The sequence below is a fragment of the Homarus americanus genome, unplaced genomic scaffold, assembly GCF_018991925.1.
Source record: "Homarus americanus isolate GMGI-L3 unplaced genomic scaffold, GMGI_Hamer_2.0 scaffold37032, whole genome shotgun sequence".
In the NCBI taxonomy this organism is placed as follows: Eukaryota; Metazoa; Arthropoda; class Malacostraca; order Decapoda; family Nephropidae; genus Homarus; species Homarus americanus.
The window spans coordinates 2000723-2024568 of NW_024731852.1; the positions used below are offsets into that span (position 1 = coordinate 2000723).

The following is a 23846-nucleotide window of genomic DNA, read 5'->3' on the forward strand; positions in this document are numbered from 1 at the left end:
CTACAAAATTACACTAAAAAACATTATTAGACATGTTTTGTGTATGTTTAACAGATATTCGTTAAGATTTCACCCTGACTTAACATACTTTTGGGTAATTCGTTGGACCCATCATTTTGAGCAGAGTTGGTTATCATATAATCTTACTTGGTCTAGTGGCATGCTGAACCTGCTCCAGTGTTGGTCAAGTCTGGTCTTGAAAGCAGACACACTCGGTGCCGTCACAATACTTTCTTCTAGATTGTTCTCACTCAGAAAAAGTTACCCCTCCCAGTTTTCTGTGCTTGTAGCTTCTTCAACCTTGAGCTGTGTGGTCCTTGTGGGGCGAGCATCCGGTGTTGTCTTATCTGATCCACGCCTTACCTTGTGCTGCGTACACTCGTCTGACCTTAGGCAAATGAAGTGTTAAAAGTATCGTCCCCCAACAACAGTGGACTGGTTACTCCTGCACAGTTCTACCCGCCGCTACAGTCGCCGTTGTTATCGCCTTATCTGACACTTGGGAAACGTCACATAGAGAAAACGTGTACTGTACAATTATTAGTACCTGAATTAAACAGGATTTAATTAGAAAATATTCAAAGACGATATTTTTTGATATTGAAATACGTTTTATTTTGTTATGGCATAAGAAGGTTTAGAAAAAAAGAAATTTGTAAAAAAAAATTGCATATATTCCCCCATTTTGCAATGAAATAGTAATAAACAATACATATGCATGGTGTAGTGGACGTCCACTACAATGGCATTTACAATTAATCATTATTGATTTTTTTACAAACCAAATCAAATTTTCACTTGGCTCGTATGAAACACATCCTCCACATTTGGCAACCATTTCACATGAAATGATTAGAGATGTTAAACTCTGCGTAGAAAGAATATTACTTTATTTTATCCTCTTCACCACTCATTGGCTCGCTAGCCGCCCGGGTGATCGGTCACGTCTCTGTCACACACTGTTGGCAAGTACTGGGCATGCACCGGCTCCTGAATGTACCTGAACCCGCTCCAGTGTTGGTCAAGTCTTGTCTTGAAAGAGCTCACATTCTGTGCCGTCACAACACTTTCTGGTAGATTATTCCAAGAGTTCACAACTCTTACTCAGGAAAATTTTGCCCTCACAGTTTTTTGGACTTGCGGCTTCTTCAATCTTGACCTGTGACCCCTTGTGGGGCGAGCGTCCGCCAGCTCCAAGTAAGGTCACTCAACTGAGTAAATAATAATAATAATAATAATAATAATAATAATAATAATAATAATAATAATAATAATAATAATAATAATAATAATAATAAGCGGTTTATTAATAGAGTTGCAGCCGGTGGCTGAAAATATACAGACTTAAATTTGATTAAGACATAATGCTATAATATGCGTTGAATACATTTACAGGGCTGTACAGCACATGAATCAGGAGTTGTTAATTATTTTAACAATAGAAGGGATGGTGCTATTCTTATATCTATCAGTGCGGGCTCTTATGGGCTGAATTTTGTTGTAGTGGCGGAATAGTGCCCCTTGAGATGCCTGTACACCTCTATTAGGTCGCCCCTTGCCCGTTTGTAGTATAAGTTAGGCTAGTTCAAGCGTTCCAATCTCTCAGGGTAGTTGAGGTGCCGAAAGACAGGCACTAGTCTGGTGGCCCTCCTTTGAACATTTTCAACCAACTGACAGTCCCTAGCATATCTCGGGGACCAGACCAGGTGACAGTACTCCAGATAGGGAAGCACTTCACTCTTGAAGATCGTTACGAGGGACGGACCGTCTAGATATCTGAACGACCTTCTTATAAGACCCAATAATTTCTTTGCCTGATTTATCTTCTTCTCGCAATGGCCCGAGAATTTCAGCTCATTGTTAACATACACACCTAGGTCCTTCTCACATTCAGTCTCAAATAGTGCAGTTTCTTCATCCCGTTGGAACATATGAAATGATATGATACGCCTCCTTGCCGTTGGTACGCCCCAGGTGCACCCTCTTACACTTCGTGACATTGAATCTCAGCAGCCATTTCTTCGACCATTCTTGGAGCCCACAGAGGTCCTTCTGCAGCTCTTCACAGTCCACTTAGTTCTTGATTTCCCGAAATAACTTGGCGTCATCGGCAAACATTTGTATGGAGAAGTGTACAACGTCAGGCATGTCATTTATGAAACAAACAAACAACAGCGGGCCCAATACACTGCCCTGCGGTACCCCGCTTGTGCCATGTACGGATGATGATTTTGTGCCATTAATCACCACACACTGCTTGCAGTCATGGAGAAAGTCTTCTATCCACGCTAGGACATTTCCCCGAATTCCGTACCCTTCTAGTTTGATTTTCAGCCTTTCGTGGGGTACACTGTCGAAAGCCTTGGCAAAATCTAGGTAAATATTGTCGATATTACCACCTTGTTCCAGAATATGGGTCGAAATATCCAATACCTTGAGCAATTGTGTTAAGCAGGAGCGCCCCGGCATAAAACCGTGTTGGCAGTCCTTTACAAGGTTGTTTCGTATTAGATGTTCCATTGCTGCATCTCTAATAATACTCTCAAGTACTTTACATATTATGCTGGTCAGGCTCACCGGTCTATAGTTGTTCGTGGAGTGACGATCGCCCTTCTTGAAGATAGTACTCACATAAGCCACTTTCCATTCACTGGGGACCATTTGTTCATCCAGGCATTTACAAAACAGGATCTTCAGGGGCTCGGCAAGCTCGTTGCACAACTCTCTTAGCACTCTAGGATGCACCATGTCAGGGCCGGGACTCTTTTGAACCTTTAGCCTGGACAGTTTATTTCTAATACCCTCCCTTCTGTGAACACAATGTGGGTGAGTGCTGTGTCGAACTGTCTGTCCTCAAACGCAGGAAGGTTAATTGCATCCTCTCTTGTGAACACCGAGGAAAAAAAGCTATTCAATGCCTCAGTTTAATCCTGGTCAAAATCTGCGTAACTACCATCTTCATACCTCAGGTCTGATACTCCTACTCGCGTTTTCAATTTCGACTTTGCATAGCAGTAAAACGCCTTTGGGTTTGACTTGACCTCGCTTGCAACCAGCCTCTGGAACTCCTTTTCAGCCCTTCTACACTCTGCCTTTGCTTGGTTTCTGGCTCTTCCATACATCCTCCTGTCCTGCTCATCGTTTGACCCAACCCACGTCTTGAATTTCTTGGGTTTTTCTTAACTTTGTCGACCGCTGCAAGGTTCATGAGTAGGGATCCCCTCGTATTCCTAGAGGCACTGGGTTTGGTCTTGGGTATATATTTATCGATCAAATGGGTCACTTTACTAGTTATGATATTCAGCGTAGTGTCTGCGTTCTTCTGCCTTAATGAGTCAGGACAAAGGAAACAACTAAAGTCCTTGAAATGGTAGCCTCACAACCCCCAGCTCAACCTATAGTGCTCAACCTGGGAAGTCAAGTGTTGATTAAAATCATGACGGCAATAATACACGCCCATCTCTTGAATATAATCAAACCAGGATATTTTGCTAAAGGGGTAAAGGAAATGTTAGCAGCAAATAACCTCCCAGACATGGAATTCCCCAACGACGTTCCCTCATCAGAAGTCTTCAACCTGATCTACAAACCAGCGGAAACCACCAGTCAGGCGCATGTCACCCAACCACAAGCCACTTCCGACAACACCAGAAAGTAGTGAAGAGGGGATGGAAGAAGACGAAGAGGAGCAGGAACCCATTTTACAACATGAACCTGTTATACAACCTGAACAAGCGATCATATATAGCACCCCTAAAAAGAACAAAATGGTAAACGTGGCTCCACTACCGTCACCAAGAAAGATTACTGAGAATCAAGACCTCGGTGAGGAAACCGGTATTAGGTTTTACACGTGCTCAGCCCCCCATATAGTCTCAACCGAGAGACTACTGACAGAGAAAAGGGAAGGAAGAGTAAAATATACATATACGGATAAGAATCTGGAAGATCACCACATAGAAACATTGATTAAGAGAGGAAGAATTCTGACCAAATATAACAGAATAGAAAAGGTGGAGCAATCCAAGTACAGAAAAATCCGCCTCGACCTGCACACGGAGAGGAGGTCTTCAGGAGAACATCGATCATCCAAAATGCCGCAAACAAGCTCGAGACATCACCATTCATAATCAACAGACTTAAAATAATTCAACATAATGTACTGACCTGGACCACACCAAGAGCTCACGAATTATACAACATATATCGTACCCTGGACCCAGACGTCATCATATTAAATTCTCACGGCAACGGTAATTCAAATAAAATCAAGATATTCAATTACACAGTATACCAAAAAAACAGCCAAAATCCGTTACAAGATGGAATAGCCATAGCAATTAAAAGAAGCATAAAACATAAAATCCATGATACATTTCAAGAAAACTTTCTGGCAACTGAAATTAACAGCACAACGGGTCCAATCATTATCGGCACCTGCTACCTCCCTCCAAGACGACCAATCTTTCCAATAGCAGACATGCTCAGATTGATGAGGAGGAACACACCTGCATACTTTCTGGGCGATCTCAACGCTAGACACCGCATGCTAGGACACCATACCAACAACGCAGTAGGCCAGGTCCTGAACACACTAGTGAGCCACGGCAACGTAGTACACCTCGGACCGGAATGCCCCACGTACATTAGAGCAGGCCACACAGTATACCCAGGCATCGTTGAAACAAATCAACACCACCGCTTTAACATACTACTCGAACCCGGCCCAATAGTGATCATCTCCCTATCATAGCCACACTCTCCACAGCCCCAATACAGATCCCGGCCAGGCTAAGATTCAACTATAACCGAGCTAACTGGGAAAACTTCAAACAAGAATTAAACTACCCCCAACCCATACAATTACACAACGGGCACACTTCTCTAATAGACCAATCACTGGACACATGGTACGAGCACGTTAGCCAGGCCATGAACACAACATAACCAAGACCACTCACCGAACATTACCACACCCTCAATGTTCACACCAATCAAGAATCATACAGACACAATTTACTAACCTAATTAAACTAATCACACAACAAGGATGGACACCAGAACACAGGCGGCTATACAACATAATACACGAACAAAAATGCCTGAGTTCAATACTGCATTAAAGAAAAGGTATTGGAATTTTCTGATGAAAAGGAGGGGTCCAGACCCCAGGACCCCTCTGGATCCACCCTTGTTGTTTGTTTCGTAAATGACATGCCAGAAGCTATACACTCCTCCATACAAATGTTTGCGGACGATGCCAAGTTATTCAGGGAAATTAAGAACCAAACAGACTGTGAAGAGTTGCAGAAAGATCTCTGTGAGCTTCAAGAATGGTCGAAGAAATGGTTACTGAGATTCAATGTCACGAAGTGTAAGTTGATGCACCTGGGTCGTACCAACGGTAAGAGGTTTATCATTATGTCCCAACGGGACGTAGAAACTGCATTAACAGAGACCGAATACGAAAAGGACCTGCTTATGTATGTTGACAATGAACTGAAGTTCTCGGGCCTCTGTGAGATGGTGAGTCAAGCAACTAAATTACTAGGTCTTACAAGAAGGCCGTTCAAATACCTAGACGGGTCCGTCCCTCGTAACGATCTTCAAGAGTAAGATGCTTTCCCGCCAGGAGCGCTGTCACCCAGTCTGATCCCGAGATATACTATAGGGATTGTCAGTTGATTGAAAAGGACCAAAGGAGGGCCACCAGACTGGTACCTGCACTCCGGCTCCTCAGTTATCCAGTGAGATTAGAGCGCCTGCAACTGTTTAGCTTATATTACAGACGGGCAAGGGGGTGGGGGGTAATTGAGGTGTATAAATATATCAAAGGGCACAGTCGAGTGTCCATACCTGAAGTTGGCAGAGGCCTGCCCCACAAGGGGTCACAACTCAAGGTTGAAAAAGCCACAAGTCCAGAAAACTGTGAGGGCAGTAGCGCACCCAGAAATTCTGTAAGGGGGGGGGGGGGCCTGGAGGCCATGGACGTACCCAGAAATTCGTCAAGGAGGGAGCGAAATTGCATGACTGAAGGCCGAGCTAGCGGGAGACACGAAAAAACATGAAACAGCGGCACCACTGTGATAAGGAAATCTGCGTGACGTCATCTCAGAGGCCTGCCTTGGCAACTTGGGCGCGCGCGGGAGCTTTAAATTGACAATTACGAACAAATTGAGGTTTGTTTCCTTTATTTTCAGACCAAATGGGACCTATTAGGCAAAAAAAAATCACTTTTGCCTGACCAGGGGGTGACATGTAGGATACCAGCATCTGACCACGAACGGTTAAGGAACCGTGGGCTTAAGGGAGGGCCCGGGCCCCATGGGCCCACCTCTTGGGTGCGCTAGTCTGTGAGGGCAAACTTCTTGCAACCCGCCAGAGAGTGTTGTGATAGCACCGAGTGTGAGGTGTTTTAAGGCCAGGCTTGACCAACACTGGAGCAGGTTCAGATACATTCAGGAGCCGGTGCATGCCCAATACTTGCCAACAGTGTGTAACAGAGACGTGACCGATCGCCCAAGCGGCTAACGAGCCGATCAGTGGCGAAGAAGATAAAAGCAACAGCATAAAGTTGACAATTGACACGGAATCTTATACTAGAGTATTAGAATCCTTGGTGTGTACCTTTCGCCATCATGCCCTGGCTTGGAAACACTTTTACTTTTATTCTCTTCGCCACTGATCGGTTCGTTAGCCGCTTGGGCAATCAGTCACGTCTCTGATACGCACTGTTGGCAAGTACTGGGCATGCACTGGCTCCTGAATATTTCGGAACCTGCTCCAGTGTTAGTCAAGTCTGGCCTTGAATGATAGTACCTCTTGCCAGTGTGTCCTGGGTTCGTGTCCTAGCTTCGATACACGTGACAAGGTTGTTTGGGTACTTTTCGTAACTATCCACAGGTGTATATTCTGGGTTCGAGCCTGGCGGATCTCTCACTGTGTCACATACCATGTCCTGGGTTCGAGTCCTGGCCTGTTTCACTAACACGGTAGTTATGGTGACAGCAACTTTTTCCATATACTGTATTATGTCACTAGGTATAGACAACTATACTTAATTAGGATTTTTTTATTTCCCTCCCAGTTAAGCCACCATTTTGACGATTCTGTCACCCCATGGAAAATCTGTACTTGCACTTCTAACACCATACGACACTACCATATTCCCACCACTACCATACCATAGCCCACCACCATTATATTACCATTCCACACAACAATAATCCTACTATTACCATACCACCATCACCACGCCTTCACAACACCACTATCATCACACCACAACATCACACCACACCACCCTCACCACACCACCCTCACCACACCACACCACCATCACTACACCACACCACTATAATCACACCACACCATAATTATCACACCACAACATCACCCCATACCGCCATCACACCACTATCATCACACCACAACATCACACCACAATCACCACACCATCACCACACCATTATTATCACACCACAACATCACCCCATACCGCCATCACACCACTATCATCACACCACAACATCACACCACACCACCATCACCACACAATTATCATCACACCACAATATCACACCACATCACACCTATCACACCACACCACACCACCATCACCACACCATCACACAACACCACAATCATTACACCACATTACCACAACAAGACACCACACCACACCATCACACCACACCACCATCACCACACCATCACACAACACCACAATCATTACACCACATTACCACAACAAGACACCACACCACACCATCAGTATTACTATGCTATCATCACCATAACATCATGATCTACTCGCTATGGCTACCTGCAGAAAGTTGCTTCATACTAGTGTCTGGAGGAGAGGAGTGTGGTGGGTGGGGGATGGGTAGTGGGAAGGGGAGCCAGGGACGGGCGTGCGCAGTCTCCATGGTGACTCTAGCCGTCGTGTTTACCAAGTAGTGGTAGTGACTCCCTGCCTCGGTTCTCTGTCTGGTGCCCGAGGACCCCTTATCCTGGGAATGGTGCCACCTGGTGACTAGAGGTTTAACATCCATCATCCTGCCGAGGTCTTACACTGAAGCAAGAACTCACCGTCCATCTTTGAGTGCCAGTTGAGCATCCCGTGTGAAGAGACCCACCCCCACCTGTGAGTTACCTACACCATCGTCCCCATTCTTTACTCTCCTTCTTTATATTGAATAATTCTAGGTTTTTTTTCGTCTTTAAGTTTATATTGAATTTATGAGATAGATTTAACGTGTAGATCAAACTGTAGTAAAAGGAGATAAAGCTAATGCTAGTATGTCAATCAGATCATAATTCCGTAAAAAAATCCGGGAAGTCTCATGGTTATCGATGTATAAATGTGTAATTGAGTAACTATGTGGGGAGGAATCTGATGGTATGCGTGTGTGCGATGGTGCCTGAGTGGCTGGGTGAGCCAGCTGGGAGGTGAGGCGGTGGAGTATGGATCGTTCGCACCGCTGCAGTAGCCCGCCCAGTGGCCCTCCCACAGAGGCCCAGCTCTGTGGCCCGCCAGAGGACCCGTTCAATGGCAGGTCTTGGCTAAGTTGTTTACAAGCGTCGCCATGGTGATGACTGCAGCGTGCCGCATCGTTTTCTTTCATGCTCAGATCAACGTTTTCTCTTGACGACCAGCTGCTATGACCACTGCTGCGGCAACTACGGTTAATGCTCTCCCAGATCTCATCTAACATCTGAATTTTATTTCTATTTTTCTTCCATGCCACTGATGACTGCTATGACAATGTCGGGCGAGAGAAGCTGCAGTTAAGGCCAGGGCGTGATCCCGTACCACCTTGAGCGCCACCACTGCACAGCATGCACACGGCGCCCACCAAGAACCTGCTGCCTGTTGCGACTCGCCTCTATCGTGCCATCTGACGCCTGTCCTTCCAAGTGAGTCCTGACCCGTCTTCCTGCCACCTCCACCACAACAGCACACTCCACAGTTGTCACAATTATCTGTTATTAGTGATCCAGTTAATCGAAACGCCATCCGAAAAACAAAAGAAAATCTGAAAAAAAAATATTCTATAAGAAAGAAATGATTAGTGTGATAATGATTTATAGGCTGAAAATCATATTTCTTTGAGCCAGTGGTGTTGATAGTCTGGCCATGGCATGAGGGGAGGAGCCCAACTACTGTGACGGGCACTGATTGGTTGGTCATTGGATTAATCAACCAATCAGGTGTTTATGATATACATGGCAAAGTTAATCGTCTGTTGCTTTCCACGGTAAGTAAAGGTTAATGATTTCCACTGCATCAAGATTTATGAACTGCCACTTATTATAGCACCCACAGTCAGATAACACACGATTTATAGGAGTACTGTATACGAAGTGTTTGTAAACATCTCGACCACGTGCGTTTTAGCCCTGCTAGGATTGAGAAGGCCGCCGACACCAAAATGTCCCAGTCTACCCTCGCATTGCACCGTATTCGTCCGGGTTATAATGTTAGATGACAAAATATACTTCACACTATTCCGGTTTAAAATTGTCTAAATATGAACGTTCAAGCCGTCCAAGCAGTAAGTTCCTCGTGTTTACAATGTTATGAATATTTTCATTAAAATTCCTTCGTTCTGTTTCACTTTACATCATCGCCATTAATCATTCTCTATCGTATGTCATTCATATTTAATCATCATGGAAAATCTCACTATAATGGTTCACTGTTCATGCAAAATTAGTTTCTCACTCTTTCATGATGTCAGTGTGATTATGTACAGCGAGTCTGATGAGTGTTACTCTGTCTAATGTGGGTCATGTCAGCGTTTTATCTATTATATATTCTGTCAATATCTGTCTACTGTATGTTATGTCAGTGTGTGTTTACTGTATGTCAGTTTGTTTACGTAATTTCCTACATTTTTTATGGGAAAATATTAGCATAGTATTCCCATTTTCTTCGTCAGCTTAGAAAATTGCTATAAACTTACATAATTTGCATGTTTTACCCCACAGCTACGGTAAATAGAATATACAAACACACATTTTTCCCAAGCTCACTAAAACCATTAACAATGTTTTTATATTAAGTTTCGAAATGAATTTAGTATTTTCCTTCATGTGTTCCATTTTTTTTCTGAAGTACCCGATAACAAACACGATTTCTTTCACCCACTTTCTTTGATAAGTGTCTCGTGTGTGTGTGTGTGTGTGTGTGTCAGCCTTGACGTGACAAATAAGCCACTTTTTTACATTCTACCTTGATAATTTACACTCTTTTTTATGTACCTTGTTAAATGAGTTTTCTTTTTGTAATTTACCTTAATGATAATATTTTTTTGTCATTTTACTTTGATAATTGCCTTCATAGATACGGATTTTTCGTATTATATGAATCAATAATAACAAATTCATTACACATATTACTTACACTTTACCTTTATTAGTATATCGTGTGTTTACCTTTACACTACTTTGATAACCATACTTTTCTTACACGCTAATTAGGTAATGTTATTTAAACCCAACCTTGATAATTTGAGGGTTTTTTTACACAGTATCTTCGTAAATAGTTTTTTTTTCACCTTTTCCTTGATAATTCATGTTTACACTTCGCTGGTAATCATAATTGTTATCACTCTACCTTAATATTTCTTAGTTTACCTTGACCAATATTTATTCTTCTCCCGTAATTTGATAATTTATACACTTTTACTTGAGTATTAATAAATCATATGGTGCATTATGTATTCTTCGATTATTACACAGGGATAAGAGTTTACACTGAAACCTCGATAATTAACCCATACATAACAATTACATAGTTTTTATTACTTTACTTGGAAATTTAAACATTCTTACACTCTACTTTTATATTTAGAAAATTATAACACGTATTTTTTTAATCATTATTCTTTTACTTTCTTTTTACATTGAATTGATAATCACAGTTTTACATATCACCTTGATATTCATTCAAAAATTGCATGTTTTTTTTACACTACCTAGAAATTAAATATTTTTGATGATTGTGCATGACGTAGTTTTTATTTTTACACTACTTTGATAATGATCCCATATTTGTCGTCTTTCCATGACACGCTCTCACAGTCAGTTGCCATACAGTCTACCCGGTTAGTTCAAAGTTCAATTACCTTCTTTTTTTAATGATTTCCGTCATATGTTTGTGTATACGGGGGGTGATTAGATGAGGTAATTATGAATTGCATCTCAAAAGCAGTTAAAATTGAACTGTAGGACACACACACACACACGCACACACGCACACACACTCTCCCCCACTATCCCACACACAAACCTCCAGAAACACAACATCAAAGCATTACTGAATAATAATTTCTCTACAGAATAAAACCTCTAACAGTTGGGCCTCAGACACCAGACCAGACTAACACTCGTTAACCTTATTGTGGTTTGCTAATTTGTGTGAGTGGCGCGAGTCATAACAAGCAGGAGTTGAACGTCTGTCTGTCTGTCTCTCTCTCTGTCTCTCTCTCTGTCTGTCTCTCTCTGTCTGTCTCTCTGTCTGTCTCTCTGTCAATAGCACACCACATAGGAGAAGAGCAGTAGGGGCGGGGCAGTAGGTGGCCTTGGCTTCTGCTGTCACTAAGGATTAATAAGATTAGACTGTTTGGGTTCAGCCAGGAAGGTAAAGTCTACCTTACTACGCCTTACCTGACGCGTGCTTCGTATGTCGTTAAGGATGAATGGCAAAAAGTCATTCTCTTGCCCCGGAAAACTTTCACTATTCTCTCTCTCTCTCTCTCTACACTGTACTTGCACCACCTATTTACTTACCTAGACCCAATGTTTGTGTTTGTTGTTGTTTTGAGTTATTCTAGTTGTAGTTTTTTATTGTTTTTTATTGTTTTTGCTATTATTTTCATTTGTAGTGTTGTTGTTGTTGTTAATATAGGCAATAAAGTTTTATTTCCAGATTTATATTTTTTTTCCGAGATTAACAATTATTCACTGATGTACTTAATGTGATTAACCTAACAACTTCTACTGAATATTACTCACTTTTATTTATGGTAGTGTACAACATTGCGCCGGGCGTCGAACTATTGATCTTCCGATAAACTTTGCAACTTGTCTAGCCAGGCTGTCGCTGTCTACTGTATGATGGTGATGTAACCGAACTGCCAGTGTTGGAGAAATAATATGAACGGAAACGCTAAACTATTTTGAAGGAGACTCTATTTTTTCATGTAACTTAACCTAACCCATACCAAAGTTACCTCAACTAATAATTCAACCTATCCTAAAACTAATTAGCTTACTCTAACAGTCTAACTTAACCCACACATAATTTACCTAACCTAACTTATCCTTGGCCAAATTTAGCTAACCTAACCTAAGCCTTCGGTAAACAATGAAGCAACGTGACTGACACTACTTCCACCGATGTAAAGTTAAGTTAGGTTAGGTTAGGTTAGGTGCAGTTCTGTGTCTAATTGAAGTATCGTATTACATGTGGTAGAGGTGTGTGGGTTATCGTAAGCGTGTGTCAGGGATTGAGTGTTGTACTGTACTGTCTCTCTCTATTCATTCAGTATACTTGCCCTCTCTGTTGTGGCCACCTATACAATATATACTGTATGTGGGTCACTCAATATGTCTGTGAATCTGTTTGTCAGTGGCTGTTTGTCAGTCTATACGACGCTGTCAATATGGCTTAATACGGCTTAATAAGTGAGACATGCGAGGAGTGGGCGGTGTGGGTGAGGGTGTGGGTGTGGGGTCATGGTGGTGTGGGTGTGGGTGAGGGGTCATGGTGGTGTGGGTGTGGGTGTGGGGTCATGGTGGTGTGGGTGAGGGTGTGGGGTCATGGTGGTGTGGGTGTGTACTGTGTGGGTGTGGTTTGTGAGTGTGTGGATGGTACTGGTGGGTGGAGGGAGCACATACACACACAGGTTGTGTGTGGTGAAGGTGTAGGTCTACACCCTTGGATGTGTGTGGTGTGAGTGATTGCCGAATGAACTGTAAGAGGCAGATGCTTGAGAAGTAAAGAAACATAGTGAGGGCGTGGGCGGAGGCGTACAGGTGGTGAAGGTGGGCGGGAGGTATAACCAGCGCGGGAGGTAAACAGAGCGAGCATACCCGGGTGGGGTGGGCGGGCCTGCACCACATCACCACCACCACCACGATGCCTGACAACTAGTCTTGGTGGTGGTGGCGGGCGCCACGTATGCTCCCCTCCACTGTCATACCCTCGGGTTATACTCGCTCCTAATCCACCATGGCGGCCGTCACCCTGGCCATATATGAGGTGAGTGAGTGTTTGGGTGGGTCACAGAGAACGTGTGTAAGGTGTAGGGTGAAGGGTGTGTGGTAAGACTAGATGCGTAAGGCACTGTGCTAGTGTGAAGTTGCATCACTGCATTACCTTGGTGATTAGAGGTAACTGCAGAATGCCCTCAATTAATTAACATGTAGAAATATCTATCCTAACCTGACTCAAGTGTGCGTACTTAACCTAACTCTCGTCCTTGTCTTCTTAAACCGCGTCCACAGTGTCAAGTGTTATCATAACTGTAGTGTATCCGTGTAACATACTTCGAGTGTAATTAAAGTGTCTCTAATACGTTTATAAAATTTAGAATGACCTGACTCCAGTATGCCTGTTTAATTCGCGTTAAAAGTCGTAAAAATGGACCATCGTCTACAGGTTAACATATAACAGAGGCGTCTATATGGTCGCGTGAGGGACGTAATGTAGTGGTAATCATTCATAGATAAATTTCTGTGTCCTATATAAACTCCTGTCATTGAATCTGCTACAGTAACGTATAGATAATATCACTGAGGTTATTGCGAAGCTTAGTGATAGAGTTTGAGGCTAATGTTGGCTTAATAGTTTACCTGGGAACATGAGATTAGTGTTTTGTGTTAGGGTTGGGTGTGCACGCGACAGGTCTGCGCAGCTGAGTGATAGATACTAAGTAGTGACGGGAAGTATTGGCTACTTGTTGTGGTGTCTGTACTCCATACTCCTCCTCCTCCTTCCTTCCTTTTCTTCTGTTCCTTTTTTCTCCTTCCATCTTTATTCTATCCCTTTCATTCTTCTTCCTTCTCCCTTTTTCCTACTCTTCCCATTTTCCTCTTCCTTCTGCCGCGACTCTAATTCCACCTCCACCTTCTGTACCATCAAAATGTCACCTTCACTTTAACCACTACCACTACCACCACCACTTTTACCACCAGCACCACCACCACCACCACCAACACCTTCACCACCACCACCACCACTACCACCTTCACCATCACCACCAACACCACCACTTTCATCAACAACACCTTCACCACCACCACTTTCACCACCACCACCACCACCCCACCAACAACAACACCCACCACCACCACCACCACCACTACCACCTTCACATCCTTCACCACCACCCACCACTTTCACCACCACCACCACCACTTCACCACCACCACACCCACCACCACCACCACCTTCATACCACCACCACCACCACTTTCACCACCACCACCACCACCACCACCACCACCACCAACACCTTCACCACCACCACCACCACCACCTCCTTCACCATCACCTTCACCACCAACGCCACTTTCACCACCACCACCACCACCACTTTCACCACCACCACCACCTTCACTACCACCACACACCCACCACCACCACCACCACCTTCACCACCACCACCACCAATTCACCACCACCACCACACCACCACCACCACCACCACCACCACCACCCACCACCACCATCACCACCACCACACCACCACCACCACCACCACCACTACCATCACCACCACCACCACCACACCACCACCACCTTCACCACCTTCACCACACCACACACCACCACTTCACCACCACCACCACCACACCACCACACCACCTTCACCACCACCACACCACCACACCTTCACCACCACTACTACCACCACCACCACCACCACCACCTTCACCACCACCACCACCACCTTCACCACCACCACCACACCACCACCACCACCACCACCACCACCACCACCACCACACCACCACCACCCACCACCACCTTCACCACCACCACCACCACCACCACCTTCACCACCACCACCACCACCACCTTCACCACCACCACCACCACCACCTTCACCACCACCACCACCACCTTCACCACCACCTTCACCACCACCAGTCTACTCATGTCTACCCCCAACAATTCCAAATCTTGATATGTTTCCCTAAATATTTACATCCTATGGCAAAACTTGATCGAAATTCCTTATGTAACCTTGTCCTAATTATCCAAATGGCCCTATGAGTCAGGAATTCACTGAGAGAGAGAGAGAGAGAAAGAGAGAGAGAGAGAGAGATGGTGTCATGCCAAGTAAGAGTTTATGTCTGTATACATCAATACACTCTGCTGAAGAAGATCTTACTAGTGGTGTGGTGTGGTGTGGTGTGGTGTGGTGTGGTGTAGTGTGGTGTGGTTTACTGTTGTGAGGGTGTGGTGTATTGTTGTGAGGGTGTGGTGTACTGTTGTGAGGGTGTGGTGTGGTGTAACGTAATGCCTAATTGTATAATGTTGTGTGGTTTACTGTGGTATGATGAGATGTGGTATAGTGTAGTGTGATGTCTTGTAGTGTAGTGTGGTGTGTTTTGGTGTACTGTGGTGTGGTGTGGTGCGGTGTACAATAGTCTGGTGTAACAAGGACAAATCCCTATACTTTCCCCCCCTCCCCACCTCTCCCCTCTCCTTCCATTGGTAACCCCCATCCCACCCATCCACCTCACCACGCCCTCTCCGTTCTCTCTCATCAAACGAACACCACAGAAAATGGGTCACTTTTATATCAGTGTTTATTTTCCCTTTCTCTAATTTACCGTTTTCCCCTTTTTTGCCCTTATCTTACCCTTCCTCCCTCTCTCTCACTCCTGTACTCTCACTAGCCATTAATTAATCACAATTACCAAACCATTCCGAATATTAAGTAGTTCTCTTTGTTATGTCTTTTAGAGAGCAGATCTTTTTTTTTTTTTCAGTTTAATCCAATTTTATTCGTCTTCCTCCTTTTTCTTTTCATATTCCTGTGTATTGTTGTTCATATAAAAGGTGTCGTCCCATTCCTGGTTCTAAGTGACTACCACAGGATCAACTTTACACCCCAGCTGTGTACTTCCATCAAACACCATTCAAGCTCGACGCTCTTTCCACCTCCACTCACTCATGCTTTCGAACACCCCGACGATCTTTTTCCCTACTTCCTCTCTCTAATATTCGTTCACATATCATCTCTTTATTATATTCCGATCAATGACGCCCCATTTCAACTCCTGGGACATAAATATTGATGTTTTCACTAAATCAATCTAAATTCCGCCCCGACAACCTGAGACAACACCAGACAAAAGTATAAAAAGAGGTGAAACTGATAGATACATTACACAAACTTTAAGAGATGTCTACAGATCCTACTAAACTGAGCTGACAGACACTGAGAGATACTATTATTTATACCTAAAAAAAGTTAACATATTAAACAAGTAGACCTGGAAAGTAAATAATGTGATTCTTTGTCGAACTAAAGGGTAAAGCTGAAGTTAAAGAAGACGCCTCAGGTGGGTGTGTATCTGCCGGAGTGCTAACAGCCTCTATATTCTATCAACAGAGGCCAAATGTGAGATTAGACAATACTTACCCTATGATATATTGGACCTCTTGCACCACACTATATAATACCTTAGAAAGTGGTGAGTTTTGATCTTTTGAGACGTCGAGGAATAACTGGGAATACCAAAAGCAGAGGACACCTATGAGACGAGATTACTAGATCACATACCAACTATTCAAGGTATAGAGAGACCCAGGGATACCAACACTTCCTCGAGGGGAATTTGACGAACATCTAATCCACTTCATTATTACAGAAGACGTCAGACTACAACTACTGATGAATCCCCAAGTTGTCGAGTAGTGTGTCCGAGTTTGCTGAGTCATTAGTCTGGATTTTTAAGAAAATGTATATAAAGGTAATTTAAAACTTACAGGCAAAGCGTAATTAACTTTTTAAATATCTTCAATTATTTCAAAGGCTCATTAATTAATACTAATTACTCGAATTTTTAAATTGTGAACCCAGATCCTTCATCAAAGTGTAAAGTAGTGCATGTGTATGAAATTTAAACAAAATAAACTTTTTACCCCAGGTGCCGAAAACTAAGATATTAGGTCAGGCGTACAGTATTTTTGACGTAAATCGATATTTTGGGGGAACGTGAAAACTAAAGTTTTTATATAATCTTTAAAAATAGGAATTTAAATTTGTCTGGTGACTACTGACTTGTGAACTTTAAAAGCATCAAACAACACGACTTTACCGGCAGTAGATCTACTGGACTCCAACTTAGTATGTTCTGACATTTAGTGCCAGCCTTCCTCTCCTTCTGAGTCACACTTGTTATGGTTGTTCACCTTTCGTTCACACTCGTTCTTCTGGTTGGTAGGTCGCACATAACCGTATATAGACATAAATATATGTAATTATATACAAACAAACATACAAATGTACAGTATACCTGTAATGTAATCAGGGAGCGAAAACACAAGTAAATGAAACGTGATGCGCGATGTCCGTAGAGTTTACCTGGCACTGTACTGTATTTCGCTGTAAAGTTCTCTCTCCTATTACTCTTTAATGTTTTTCCCACGGTTACAAACAATGCACCGAGGTATTTGTACTATAAGCAAGTTTAGCGCCTGATGCCACGGAGGATGTTGATGCAACGGTAAAACCTCTATAATTCAGAATAGAATACTGAGGAATTCTGGAAAGCTCAGACCCAGCGTAGGTAGTCCAGGATATTAAGGTTTTACACACACACACACACACACACACACACACACACACACACACACGAGTTAACTCACCACGTAAGGTCCCTAATAACAGCACAGCACCACGGGTTTGCTTTTCATTGCCCCAGGTAGTCTACGTGACCTCACACAGAAGGACAAGAGACCAGCCGACACCATCCACTGTTAACTATATTGTGTATGTTCACTTTATGTTCTTTTTTGTGTAAAGAAACCTTTTACACTGCCCAATATCACTGTATCCTATGTAATAAGTCAATTATTATTATTCATTATTATACAGATAGATGATGGTGAGTTGAGTGAGGCACCAGTTGTAACACATACTTGTCACCTGCAGATGAGCGAGACGAAGGAAGAAGCGCTGTGCAACAATGCGCAGAACCACCGTCAGCAGCTGCTCAACCACCAGCAGGAGCTGGAGAGGGACTTGGAGGCTGGTTCCTGCGCTGACGAGGAGGACGAGGGGGAAGAGAACACCGATGAAGGAGGCGAGGGAGAGGAGGGAGAGGAAGGAGAGGAGGGTGAAAAATTGTCTGGTACACCCAAGCAAGTGATCCCTCCGCTGTACAACGTTGAGCCTGGGTGTACGTCGCTCGGCTGCTACTCCGCCATCGCTACTTTCATCGTCATGATTATTGGTATCGTCGCTCTCCTCATGTACTCTTCCCCTGCTGACGCCACTGCTGATAACCTGGTGATAGAAGAGGAACTTGAGCTTACTACTTTACCCTCCGTCAGTGCCCAGCCAGATGCACCTACGCAATAGCACCCCCCTCGCTCTCTCTCTCTTTCTAATTTCACCTCCTTACACTATACCTTTCTTCTCTCTCTCTCTCTTTCTTCCCTCTTCTCTTACGCCTCCTCACTCTACCTTCTTTCTCTCTCTCTCTTTCATCCTTCGTTTTCGCCTCCCCCACTTTCCTTTGCCCCCTTCACTATCTCATTTACCTCTTTTGTGGGGGCCTTAGTACAAGGGGACAATATAGTGAAGACATATTGCCATGTGATCTAACTGGACGCTGACACTCCCTTCACCCTTGTAGACCCGACACTGAGGTCAGCCTAGAGGAGCCACAATGGTTGCTTACATTGTTTTTCTGTTGTTTGCTGTATCATCTGTCATTGTTTATTTTGTTTGTCATCTATCATCCTTAAAACTATTGTCTGCCGTAAACTGATAATTTAATCTAATCGTTTTATATACGTTTTGTTTGCTTTGTCGTCATACATATTAATATCTGTCTCGTTGTTTTTACTCACGATTTGTTTACATGTTCCATCCTCTCTAAAATTGCTCGTAATTTCCGTATCATCATTCATATTGTTATTGTTTTTCTCAATTCTATAGTTTACTGTGTATCATCCATCACCTATTTTTTGTATGTATATGAAGCAATTGTTCACTTCAGCCCGCCTTTGCATAACCCACTATCACTCTCTTCATCGCCATTAACTTCAGCCGGAGTTGAGTGGAAATGGTATGGCCTTCAGAGGTGATAGTCCCTTACGACTTTGATAATTAATGCTACAGTTGGACAGTTTAATGCTAGAATGTACAGTTAGTTGGTCCTCTAATGTGATGACATATAACCTTTGTGTGTGTGTGTTTTGGATATGGCATGTTCTGATTGGTTCATTGTCCATGACACTAACCTAATCCATTCCTTATTATTGATCTATATTCAATCCTAGACTAACTTAGCACAATTCTAAATTAATGTAACTTAAAGTAAATTTATATAAGCTAACTTAATTTAACCTAAGCTAATTTATTCTAACCTAACCAAGTAGTGGGATGTAAATACTAGTTTACCTTATTGCGAGCGAGATGACCAATTAGCGCGACCCAGGCCTTTTATATAAGCCGACGTCATGGTGGGCAAGGACCAATCAGCGCACTCCAAGCCCGTAAATAGGATGACGCCATGATGGGCGAGGACCAATCAGCACACACCATACCTTCATTCACCTGGATCTTTGGTTCTTGTCGCATCACCTTCCCCCTCCTCCCGCTCTTCTCTACCCCCCTCCCCCATCTCAAGACACAGCTTCCTCTGTCGCCTTGCTCCTCTCTGTCCATCGTCTGAGCGCGTGTTGTTATACAGAACCCTCGCTCAAAATATTTTTACCGCTGCTTCACGTATGTTTAACCAGGACGATTACCACTCTATACCCTGTGGAGTGTGAGGGGCCTCGGTAATTGACGAGACAACTGGACCAGCCTTGGACAGACTCAGAAATATTAATCCGATTGAAATCCAGGCGAGGTTGCCCTTGGACCCTCAGCTACGCAGGGTAATAAGCAGAGTCCATATGAACTATTACCTAATTATATAAATATTTATACCGATACTGAAGAATGTGGTTAGTTTGTAAGGGCTGCCACGGGTGATTTGATGTACTGTACTTGTTTGTTATTGGCTACTATGCTTTAACGGCCTGACTACCGCATCTCTAACTAGCTTGTTTCTGTTGACTGTTAGAACTGTTATATAGGTTTGTTTTCTTGTACAATATTTTTGAAAATCTATGCAAAATAGCTCAGTGAGGGGTTGTCTGTTGTGTCATGGCCGCTGTAACAAATTCAGGAGTATACCTTTCAATGGTGTAGGTTTGACTCTCATTCTCTGTTGATTATTGGAAACTGATTCAGAGTGACTTAGGGTTATCGCAGAGTTTTTGTGGAGCTTCGAAACTACTTTTGAAGACATGATGGGCCGAGTCCTCCCGTCACTAATTCTCTCACAAACGTATGGTGGACGCCTTCAAATTTCAGACTCTGATTTTACATTTCTGGTGTGTTGAGTTTGGTTAGTGTGTAAGTCAAACTCCTAATCCATTTAACATTTCTCTTTAAAGGGAAAATTTTAAATTTACGATCAAGTTATACGAAATTTCTTGACTTAAATATAACCCCCAAAATGACCATCAGATAACCAACATGATGGCAGTAGATTTAGACTAAAATATCCTAAAACTTAAGAAGAGTTGATGGATAATACAATGTTCCTGTGATAAAGGAGCATGAAGCGAGAAGCACAGATCATCCCTCACGACACGAGCACACTGAGTAATGGTGAATGATTTTTATGATATATACAGTATATATCAACATAATTTTATATTGTGGCGTTTTTAATTCGTATTCACTGTTGCTGCTTGAGGCTTTACGCATCACCCGTCGCACAGCCGAGCCCTCTCCATGGCTTCACTCTCAACACTGTTGGGTTTACGTCACTCGTTGTTTTGGATTTAACAACTAGATAATACTGAAACTTTTTGGATTGTTAGTTACTTTATACTGATGCCTGGTGGGTCATACACGAATCTAAAACAAAATTTAGGTGCGTATTCTTTTGTAAACATCAGAAGGAGCCAATCAAAGCCCTACCGCTAGGTGAGAGCCAATCGGCGACCCTAGCGCGCTTCTTAACCAATCAGATTCCTTTACCAGCCATAAGACCCAATCCAGAACCTTTAAAGAAATCATAGGTAAATTTGAGAAAAAAGTAAGTTGTTATTGTATCAGTGACAACTTGAGAGAAATTAAGTAGCTTTAATGAATATAGCAGATAAATATATTCCTGTACAAATTTTTTTTATTGTTATACCTGATTTGTTTGGACCTGGTTGTTACTTGTTTGTTATGACAATGTTATGACGTCTCATTAGGTTTATCAAAATGCTAACACTAGCACAAAGTCCTGTAAAATCTATTACAGGAGCAGAGTACCTTAAATCGATGTAAAGCCAGAGTTAGAGCCAACATCAATTTTCAATTCGGTTGATGATATTACACATTACCTGACTACTGGGGGAACGAAGCGATCGATGATTGGCTAAATCGAACAATGATGGTGACGTCACTGGAAAAGTTTAACAATCTCTTATTGGCTAAATCAGTGGTGGTGACGAGACTGAGAGAGTAAAACGATCACTTATTGGGTAACTGAACCGATCACTGGCCAGGTTATATGCTACCCACGTCCAAACAAAAAATATTCCTCAGAATCACAAAGAACAGGACGTCCAGGGGTCAGGTTACCGCCGAGCAGACAGAACAGTATAACGTTCACCTTGTATGGCTGAAATTGGTTAAAGTTCACCTTGTATGGCTGAAATTGGTTAAAGTTCACCTTGTATGGCTGAAATTGGTTAAAGTTCACCTTGTATGGCTGAAATTGGTTAAAGTTCACCTTGTATGGGTAGAAACAGTTAAAGCTTGTCTTATATGAACGAGAATAGTCAGCTTTTACCTTTTTGGAATGAGAATAGCTAAAATTTATCTTATATAGACGAAATTAAATAAAATTCATCATATATGGACGAAATAAAGAAGAGCAAATGGTAACACTATAAGGAGTCCAGTATCGTTAGAGGTTACCTTAAGAAAACAACAACAAGGTCAAAGGTCACCTGGGGATGGAACCTGACCCCGCAAGAAAATCAAAATAATCTTAGTGTTCCGATGTTGTATTTTACCCCCCTTACACCTAACACGGGTCTATCTTGCCGGCCACCACTAATACTCAAGGACCGGATTCTCTGACCACACTCAAGAGTGACTCATGGCCAAACTACTGCTAAAGTGAGTCCTTCTTCCGTCATTTCCCTAATCATTGGTGTTATCGTTGAGTGTTTCTATCCATGAGCTGATGATCTGTAATAAGTGAGGGTAATATTAGATGTAGTGTGAAAACTTTAATCAAAACATAGAATCAAAAATAAAAAGTTCATTGTGGTCAGAGGGTCTGGCCAGACAGCTTGAACCTTCGCCAGATCTTAGCAATAATGGATGTACTCAATGACCCACACAGGCACTGGTGAGTCTGACAGTGCCAGCCTGACTGGGTGACAGTGTCAGCATGATCAACAATGCCAGTCGTACTGGGTGACAATCCCAGCTGACTGACAGTACCAGTATGACTGACAGTGACAATTTGCTGTGTGTGGGAACTTGTTTTGAAGATACATAATTTACTGACACTTGTATAAATATTTTGATGACGACACTGGCTAGGAAGTTTCCTTTATTGTATTGTTGATATGTCTATTTTGTCGTTTTTCTAAATATTGTTATTTTTATTAGGAGTAGCACACACACACACATATATATATATATATATATATATATATATATATATATAATTTTCCAAAGTCTTTCCTCTGAGTTTGTAAAAAATAATCTTTGTTTAGTATACTGTATGTTGAACTGACGGAATATAACTTTTACAACTATGTATTTTAAATTACTTATAATGGGTCATATTTTTAAAGAGTTGGTTTGTTCATTGCAACTTGTATAAAAACGGTACTTATATCGCAACTTTCATTATTATTAATAAAAAAATTACAATTTCATCGGAAGTGAGTTTATTTTATCCTTCTGGTGTTTCACTGACAGGAAATGTGCTTCTCACCCAACTGTTGAAAGACAAAATCTATTCGTTGGGAACACTGATGGAGAGGTGTACACTTATTTCATACATATGCGATAAATTAGTGACTAAAGAAAAATAACGAAATATAGAAGATTATAAATGATAGTAAAGGGAAAACAAATGATAGGAAAACTAACAAAAAACACAGTAATTTAAATATAGTTAATACGATGGAAAACAAGTTAAAACGAAATGAAAAGAACACCAAAAATAATAATTCTTAAACTGTCAAAATAAAAGAAAATGATTACTACAATTTCTAGGTTTTATCATCACCTGAGTTATCCTGATCAATGAGTCACCCCAGGATGATGAAACTAACACTGTCACGAGTTATATACGTTTTATTATCAAGATATATCCAAGACCTCGATAACCCAACGAAAGAAAATAAATAGTATATAAACGTGAGATAAAGTGAACAAAACTGATCTTAAAAAAGAGCTACAGTAAATTATCTCTTCAAACAATAGTCTACGTGTTTTATTTTGTAATTACATATCAAAATATTCTAACTCAATACGTATTGCTTGGAAAACTACTGTACATAGAAATATTCT

General features: G+C 42.3%; 2 protein-coding genes across 6 annotated transcripts in view; one reads left to right on the top strand and one right to left on the bottom strand.

Moving 5' to 3' along the window:
• The window catches only part of LOC121867930, a 32833-nt gene extending 32341 nt beyond the window's left edge, over positions 1 to 492 (bottom strand). The window contains exon 1 of one of the 3 annotated variants that reach the window (XM_042368074.1): positions 364 to 492. The gene's annotated coding sequence lies outside the window, so the exon portion shown is untranslated. Of the gene's footprint in view, positions 1 to 147; positions 226 to 363 lie in introns of those variants that run through there. The other 2 variants (XM_042368075.1, XM_042368073.1) reach the window with 2 other exon arrangements.
• A 7419-nt stretch (positions 493 to 7911) lies between these two features.
• On the top strand, positions 7912 to 23206 carry LOC121867932. Of its 3 annotated transcripts, none has more exons than XM_042368078.1 (4): positions 7912 to 8146; positions 8782 to 8919; positions 9121 to 9260; positions 18183 to 23206. In XM_042368078.1, coding segments are annotated over exons 2-4 (570 nt in total). In that variant the 5' UTR covers positions 7912 to 8146; positions 8782 to 8918; the 3' UTR covers positions 18612 to 23206. The 3 variants fall into 3 exon arrangements, with proteins under 3 accessions (XP_042224012.1, XP_042224011.1, XP_042224013.1); XM_042368077.1 differs by having other exon boundaries at positions 8785 to 8919; XM_042368079.1 differs by lacking the exons at positions 7912 to 8146; positions 8782 to 8919; positions 9121 to 9260 and adding an exon at positions 13136 to 13270.
• The last annotated feature ends 640 nt before the right edge of the window (positions 23207 to 23846 follow it).